Source organism: Somniosus microcephalus, chromosome 8 (assembly GCF_052327205.1).
Source record: "Somniosus microcephalus isolate GS21.2 chromosome 8, FLI_Smic_1.0, whole genome shotgun sequence".
Lineage (NCBI taxonomy): Eukaryota > Metazoa > Chordata > Chondrichthyes > Squaliformes > Somniosidae > Somniosus > Somniosus microcephalus.
In genome coordinates this window covers 82,571,040-82,579,579 of record NC_140994.1, presented here as the reverse complement: position 1 = coordinate 82,579,579, position 8,540 = coordinate 82,571,040, and the positions used below count along the sequence as shown (strand labels likewise).

The window sequence follows — 8,540 nt, the reverse complement described above, 5'->3', positions numbered from 1 at the left end:
TGCGGGGGCTGATTCCAGGGACCCCCCGGGGCCCATCCGCTCGCTTACCTACCATCGGCACGTCGAGCACTGTTCTTTCGGAATATTTGCGCGATGACGAGGTGATCTGGTTGTCAAGTTGGGATCGCGTTGACTTAGGCTTCCCTCGCGGAGACGCCGCCATGGCCTCGTCCCCGAGTGTGCGCTTGTAGCCTGGTCACCATGGCGACCGGCAGGGAGGAGACTCAGCGCGCAGCCGCAGAAGCTTCTGCTCAGACTGGACTCTTCACTCTGCTTGTTCTCAAATGGAATAACCTTGCTAATTAGGCTCTGAATCTGCAATATTTTGCTGTTTGTTCTAATTAGTCTCTGGAGAAAATAGGAATGTAACTTCTTCATTTTTTACATATGTAAATGTAGTTTCAAACTTCTGTTCCATAATAAAAGTTATTCTGAACCTGACTGAAAACAAATGGGCATTCAGCCACTCAGTATTATTAGATCACCAAATATGTAAACTTGGTGACTAATTAGCATTCTTCAATTTTTTTTTATCATTTAAGTATTCCCAATGTTCACCCTGATCTCCGACTCCCACCCGATCTCCGTCTCTTCCCCCCACACTGATCTCCATCTCCCCCCACCCCAGATTCACCCTCCCATCCCGATCTCCGATTCCCCCACCCCAACCTCCATTTCCCCCCACCCACCGATGCACTACCCCGCGATCTCCGACTCCCCCAGCCGGATTTCCATCTCCCCCCACCCCCGATCCACTCCACAATCTCCGACTGCCCGACAATCTCTGTCTCCCCCGATCTCCGTCTCCCCCACCCCCTCCGATCTCTGATTCCCCACACCCCCCGATCTCCGACTTCACCTTTTCAATGGGAGAGCATTTGGGAAACAGTGATCACAATATCATTAGGTTTAGAATGGTTATGCATAAAGGACAGGAATAATAACTGTGAAGATACTCAACTGGAGGAGGGCTAATTTCAGTGAGTTGAAAGGGATCTGGCCCAGGTGGCTTGGAAACAAAGATTGGCAGGTAAAACAATAAATGAGCAATGGAAAGCCTTCAAAGAGGAGATAGTTCGGCTACAGACTAGACACATTCCCACGAGGGGGAAAGGAGGGGCATCCAAAGCTGGAGCTCCCTGAATAGTTAACGATATTGGCTTGTTTTGAATACTTTGTACAAAAATAATAAATTGCAGGACGACTCTTTATTTAAGCAATAGGTCTGTGATCTCAATCATATAGCACAGTGGGGACAAGATGGAGTTAGGGCCCCTAGCCTGGGTCTTCTAAACAATAGTCGTCCTTACAGATGCCTGCAGGCCAATGACAACTCAGCATGTGATCACATGTGAATATAATAGGTATTCCTTACAGATGCCTGCGGGCCAATGATAATTCAATATGCAAATGTTACATCCCCTTTCTTTTAAAAGAAAAATGTTGTGCATTACTTTTAAACCTTTCTTCTACATAATGTTCTCCGTAGCATAAACTTATAAGTAAACTCAGCATTTAACTAGCATTGAAAACATCTCAACGTTTCAATAACGATGTACAGTTTTTTTTTAGGGCAGCGATCCGCCTACACCCTTTGACAGTTCACAAGTCAAGGATAACTCTAGGCTTGACCTCTCGTCCCGACCTTGTGTCGTATGGAACTGAGCATGCTCCTGAATCGGTCAACAAATCAGGTTCAGGTTTAGGTTCAGGTAAGTATGATGTGTTTTGTATATTGCTCTGTTCATCACGTTCTGTTGAACTGATCCTCTCGTTGGAATGACGGTGTTGTTCCTTGGTGTTCAGGAGGTGCCTGCGATTGCGGCGGTAGACCTGTCCTTCTGGGGTGCGGACGTGATACGGTCGCTCAGTGTCAGCTGGCTGGATGACGACTGCTGGCTTCCAGTAGTCATGCTCCTGGATTCTGACAGATTCTCCATTGTGCAGCGGTGGCAGTAGTCTAGCTGACCTGTCATAGTATCTCTTTTGGTGTTGCTGTCTCTGTACACGTTTTGCATACACTTGCTTGCAGCTGACGACCTCTGGCTGCAGCTGCTGGTTGGTGCTTGGAAGGATTGAGCGAAGTCTGCGGCTCATCAACAGCTGTGCTGGTGACTTGAAGTTGTCAACCGGAGTGTTGCGGTACTCAAGGAGACTGACGTAGGGGTCTCTTTTGTCCGCTTTGGCTTTGTCCATGAGTGTTTTTGCAATCTGGACAGTTTTTTCAGCAAGGCCATTACTTTGAGGGTAATGTGGGCTTGATGTGACATGTGTGAAATCCCATGCCTTGGCAAACGACTCAAACTCTTTTGATTTGTATTGGGGGCCATTGTCTGAGACTAAAGTCTCTACCATGCCATGCCTGGCAAAGGCTGCCTTTAGCTTGTGGATCACAGCTGCAGATGTGGTGCTGTGAAGTTTGTCCAGTTCAAAAAATCTGCTGTAGTAATCAACAGTCACTATGTAGTCCTTGTTGTTCCATGTGAACAGATCCGTTGCCGCAACCTGCCAGGGCCTGTCTGGGATACGGTGAGGTATCATGGGCTCTTTGACATTTGATGGGCGGTGTTCTAGACAAATGGAACATTTTCCGACAATGTCCTCAATGTGTTTGCACATTCCGGGCCAAAACATAATGTCACGTGCTCTTTGTTTGCATTTTTCCATGCCCATATGTCCAGCATGAATTTTTGTCAACATCTCTTCTCTGAGACTGGTAGGAATGGTGATTTTCTCCCCTTTGAAGACGATTCTGTTGATTTGTGACAGTTCGTCTCTGTGGTTCCAGAATTCAGATATGCTCTGAGGGCATTTCCTCCTTTCCTCAGGCCATCCTTCATGTATGACTTTGCTCAACAGTGTGAGTTGTGCATCTTTCTCTGTTCCTGCTCGGATCTCCTTCAGTTTTGAGTCACTCACAGGTAAGCTGCTGTACACTATGTGCACCTGCACATCCATGCCTTCACTGAGGCTGCTGTCCTGGTAGCTAAGAGACTTTCTGGAGAGCGTGTCTGCGACAGGAATGTCTTTGCCTGGACGGTGAATGATTGTGGAGTCGTACTTCTGTAGCTGAAGGATCATTCTCTGTAGCCTTGGTGGGGTTGCGGCTAGTGGTTTCCTCATGATTGACTCGAGGGGCTTGTGGTCGGATTCCACAATGACTTGTCGGCCACAGACGTACTGGTGGAAACGCTTACATCCAAACAGAATTGCATATAGCTCTTTCTCGATTTGAGCATAGTTGATTTCACTGTCTGAGAGAGATCTGGAAGCGTAGCCGATGGGCTTTCCTTCTTGCAGTAATACTGCGCCTAGTCCATACTTTGGCGCGTCCACTTGTAGTCTGAGCTCTTTGTTGGGGTCGAAGTAAGCAAGAACTGGTCCTGGTTCTCTGGTGATTGGGTCTTTCATTTTCTGAAATGCTGTGTCATGTTGTTTGTCCCACAGTAACTCATTGGATTGTTTGAGCAACTGACGCATGGGTGCGTTGATTTCGGAGAGGCTTGGGGCAAACTTGGCTAATTGTTAACCATGCCTAGTACTGTCTCTAGCTCTGCGTGGTTCTTCGGCGGCTCCATCTTCTTGATGGCGGAGATTTTCTCTGGATCCGGCTTAATGCCATCAGTTGAGAGGCGATGCCCGAAATAACTGATCTCGGTGGATCCGATTATGCTTTTCTCGGGGTTGAGCCGGATACCTTTCTCCCGTGATCTTTGTAGCATCGCGCGGAGGTTCCTGTCATGTTCCTCTCTATTCCTGCCATAGATGAGGATGTCGTCTATGATTGCGACTACTCCGTCGAGGCCTTCATAGGTTTCGTCGCTCTTCCGCTGGAATTCATCCTGAACTGAGAGAAGACCAAATGGTAAACGCAGAAATCGGTAGCGTCCAAATGGTGTGTTGAACGTTGTTAGCTTAGATGACTCTTCTGTGAGCTTGCTAGTCCAGTATCCTGATCATGCGTCCATTACACTGAAGTAACGTGCTCCCACTAGCTTGGGTGTGATATCATCTAGCGTTGGTAGAGGGTAGTGAGGGCGTTTGATAGCCTTGTTCAAATCTCTGGGGTCGAGACAGACTCTGAGCTTGCCTGTACATGGTTTCTCAACCACTACTAATGCGTTGACCCACTCTGTCGGTTCTGTTTCCCGTACGATGATTTTTGTGTTCTCCATGCTCTGCAGCTCCTCCTTCAGGCGACTACGTAGAGGAAGGGGTATCCTTCTCGTTGGGCAAACCACAGGGGTTGCTGCTGGGTCAAGGTGAATAATGCATTCACCTGGGAATAGTCCGATTCCTTTGAAAACGTCAGCAAACTCCTCCATGACTGTCTGCTTCTCAACTGCTGCTGTCAATGATAGCACTAGCTTGACGAGGTCCATCTCTAAACATGCCTTTAGGCCTAGCACTGGAGGTGCTCGAGTGTCAACAATGTAAAAGTCCAACATCATGTCGCTTTCTTTGTACTTGCATTTCATCGCGCATGTGCCTTTTACAACAAGCTGCTCACCCCCATAGCTGGTCAGTCTATGTGAGGTGGGCTGTAGCTCACACTCATCCTTCAAGCTGTGATAGTCACTCAGAGGAATTACATTAACCTGAGTTCCAGTGTCTAGTTTAAACCTAAGCTCTGTGCCCTGTTTTCCTATCTCAATATCGGCAAAGGCTTGCTCAGTCTCTGAAATCTGTTTTTTCTGTGACACAGAATCAATAAACAGTTCCTCTGCATTTGGCTCTCTATCTGGCATTTGGCTGTCACTCACTGTGTGTACTGTATTTCCAAAAACAGTCCTGCAAACTTTAGCAAAGTGGTTCCGTTTACCACATTTAGCACATTGCCTTCCTTTGGCAGGGCAATGCTCCTTTTCCCCATGCACCTTATTTCCACAATATCCACAGTTTTTGAAGCGTTTTATGTCTGTGTCGCTCATTTTTAGAACTCTGAAACACGCTCTCTGGGCGGTGTTCTTTGGTGTGTGTCTATTAACTGCGTGCACTGTCTGTTCACTCGAGCTGCTCGTGGCGCTGGTTATGGTTTTCAACTGTGCTTGGGCTATCTCGTGCGATCTAGCTATGTCCATAGCTTTGTCCAGCGTTAGCCCGGACCCAACATTCAAAAGTTTCTCTCTCACTTTAGCTGAATGTCTTCCAAACACGATGCGGTCTCTGACCATCTCATCTTTATCTGCATATGCACAGTCTTTTACCAGCAGTTTTAACTCAGTCACGAACTGTTCAAACGACTCACTAGCTCCTTGTACTTTCTCCTGAAACTTGTACCTAGCGAATATTGTATTTGTCTTGGGCATCACATATGATTCAAAACGGTCAAAATAACTTTTCAGTACCTTTGCTTCATCTGCAGTGAGAGACCATGTGTTAAAAATGTCTCTCCCTTTTTCTCCGATCCACAGGAGTAGGTAGCTGCATCTTTCTTCCTCCCCTTTGCTTTTCAGTGGACCCGAGAACATCAACTCCACGTGTTGCTTGAACTTGCGCCATTCTCCAAGTAAGTTCAAAGATCCCCAATCCATTCGCGGCGAGGGAGCTCCAACGATGTCCATTTCAAATCCCTGTTCTGACACCATGTCTTGTTTTGCACACTTTGTACAAAAATAATAAATTGCAGGACAACGGAGTATTACAGTTTAACTCTTTATTTAAGCAATAAGTCTGTGATCTCAATCATATAGCACAGTGGGGACAAGGTGGAGTTAGGACCCCTAGCCTGGGTCTTCTAAACAATAGTAGTCCTTACAGATGCCTGCAGGCCAATGACAACTCAGCATGTGATCACATGTGAATATAATAGGTATTCCTTACAGATGCCTGCGGGCCAATGATAATTCAATATGCAAATGTTACAGATATAGACCCGCAATTTCTGATCAGCAGCGAAGCAAAGGCATTCGCCGCTGGCCCCAAAGTAAGCTTCCCACAAAGATCTCGTGATCTCCTTGGCAAGAAATTTGGCTTTTTCAACGTGCAGTTGAGATCAGTGTAGTGTAGTAGGGAATTCCTAGCGCGAGCTGCCGTGACGTCAACAAGCTGTCTAAATAGCCAATCAAAATGCAGAATTCTCACAGACCGAGAACCAGGAAATGAAGATGTGCTTTTATTCTGACTTTTTAAAAATGTTATAGAGAGCAAAACAAAGATTAGGGCTCTCACATAGGGAAAAGGTAAACCTGCAATAAAGATGAACAAACTTTTAAAAGAAATAAATATTTTTTTATAGGGTGAACATTGACAATACTTAAAGCCAGTGTCGGAGCAGTGAATGACTGACCGCAGCTTCAGGATTTCCATGTTAGGATGTGCATGTGCTACATCCTGAAGTTGCGGTCAGTTTCAAGGGGATAATAACAACGAACGTTGCTCGTCCGCTGTTATTATCCACTGCAAATTCTGGGCCAAATGGATTAAAATAAAACAGAAAAAGGAGGATTATGATAAATGTCAGGCTCATAAGACAGAAGAGAACCAAGCTGAATACTGAAAGTGCAGAGGAGAACTGAAAAAATAAATAAAAAGGGCAAAGAGAGTGTAAGAGGAAAGATTAACAGGTACATAAAAAGGAGTCTTTTACAACAACAACAACTTGTATTTATGTAGTGCCTTTAACATAGTAAAACGTCCCAAGGCGCTTCACAGGAGTATTATAAGACAAAAAATTTGACACCGAGCCACATAAGGAGAAATTAGGGCAGGTGACCAAAAGCTTGGTCAAAGAGGTAGGTTTTAAGGAGAGAGGTAGAGAGGCAGAGAGGTTTAGGTAGAGAATTCCAGAGCTTAGGGTTTAGGCAACAGAAGGCACGGCCACCAATGGTGGTGCGATTCTAATCAGGGATGTGCAAGAGGGCAGAATTAGAGGAGCGCAGATATCTCGGGGGGTTGTGGGGCTGAAGGAGATTACAGAGATAGGGAGGGGCGAGGCCATGGAGGGATGTGAAAACAAGGATGAGAATTTTGAAATTAAGGCGTTGCTTAGCCAGGAGCCAATGTAGGTCAGCGAGCACAGGGGTGCTGGGTTAACGGGACTTGGTGCGAGTTAGGACACGAGCAGCTGAGTTTTGGATCATCTCAAGTTTACGTAGGGTAGAATGTGGGAGGCCAGCCAGGAGTGCATTGGAATAGTCAAGTCTAGGTTTCTGTGATTCTGTGAAAGGCATGGATGAAGGTTTCAGCAGCAGATGAGCTGAGGCAAGGACGGAGGCAGGCGATGTCACAGAGGTGGAAATAGGTGGTCTTAGTTATGCAACGGATATGTGGACGGAAGCTCATTTCAGGGTCAAATATGACACCAAGGTTGCGAACAGTGTGGTTCAGCCTCAGACAGATGTTAGGGAGAGGGATGGAGTCAGTGGCTAGGGAGCGGAGTTTGTGGTGGGGACTGAAAACAATGGCTTCGGACTCCTTAATATTTAATTGGAGAAAATTTCTGCTCATCCAGTCAGACAAGCAGCCTAACAATTTAGGGACCGTGGAGGGGTCAAGATAAGTGGTAGTGAGGTAGAGCTGGGTGTCGTTGGTATACACGTGGAAACTGATGCTGTGTTTTCGGATGATGTCGCCAAGGGGCAACATATAGATGAGAAATAGGAGGGGCCAAGGATAGATCCTTGGGGGACACCAAAGGTAACGATGCGGGAGCGGGAAGAGAAGCCATTGCAGGCGATTCTCTGGCTGCAATTAGAGAGATAAGAATAGAACCAGACGAGTGCAGTCCCACCCAGCTGGACGACGGTGGAGAGGTGCTGGAGAAGGATGGAGTGGTCAACCGTGTCAAAGGCTGCAGACAGGTCGAGAAGGATGAGGAGGGATAGTTTACCTTTGTCACAGTCACAAAGGATGTCATTTGTGGCTTTGACGAGAGCCGTTTCAGTACTGTGGCAGGGGCAGAAACCTGATTGGAGGGATTCAAACATGGAGTTGCGGGAAAGATGGGCATGGATTTGGGAGGTGACAGCACATTCAAGGACTTTGGAGAGGAAAGGTAGGTTGGAGATGGGGCGGTAGTTTGCAAGGATGGAGGGGTCAAGGATTGGTTTTTTGAGGAGGGGTGATGACAGCAGATTTGAGGGAGTGGGGGACAGTACCTGAGGAGAACCATTAACAATGTCAGCTAAAATGGGAACTAGAAAAGGAAGTTGGATGGTCAGCAGTTTGGTGGGAATAGGGGGGAGGGAGCAGGAAGTGGGTCTGATGGACAAGATGAGCATGGAGACTAATTGGATAGCTCTTTCAGAGAGCTGGCACAGGCACGACAGGCCAAATGGCCTCCTTCTGTGCTGTATGATTCTATGATTCTAAGTTTGTCAGGCACGATTTGCCTTTAACATATCTGTGCTGGCTGTCATTTATTAACCCATGTTTTTCCAAGTGACATTTCATCTTCTCCCAGATTATTGTCTCTAAAAGTTTTCTCACTGCAGACGTCTGGCTGACTTGCCTGCAGTTAACGGGTTACCTTTCTCCCCTTTTTTGAATAGGGGTGAAAGGCAGGGGTATAACAATTGCAAACATCCAGTCCTCTGGCA

At 46.7% G+C, this 8,540-nt stretch overlaps 1 protein-coding gene across 4 annotated transcripts in view; it reads right to left on the bottom strand.

Annotated features, from left to right (window-relative positions):
- cabcoco1 (ciliary associated calcium binding coiled-coil 1) overlaps positions 1-230 on the bottom strand; it is a 131,380-nt gene extending 131,150 nt beyond the window's left edge. For 2 of the 4 annotated variants that reach the window (XM_085994961.1, XM_085994962.1), the window contains exon 1: positions 53-224. In XM_085994961.1, the coding sequence (XP_085851087.1) occupies positions 53-163 (111 nt within the window). In that variant the 5' untranslated portion in view covers positions 164-224. Of the gene's footprint in view, positions 1-52 lie in introns of all 4 variants that reach the window. The other 2 variants (XM_085994964.1, XM_085994965.1) reach the window with 2 other exon arrangements.
- Positions 231-8,540: the final 8,310 nt, after the last annotated feature.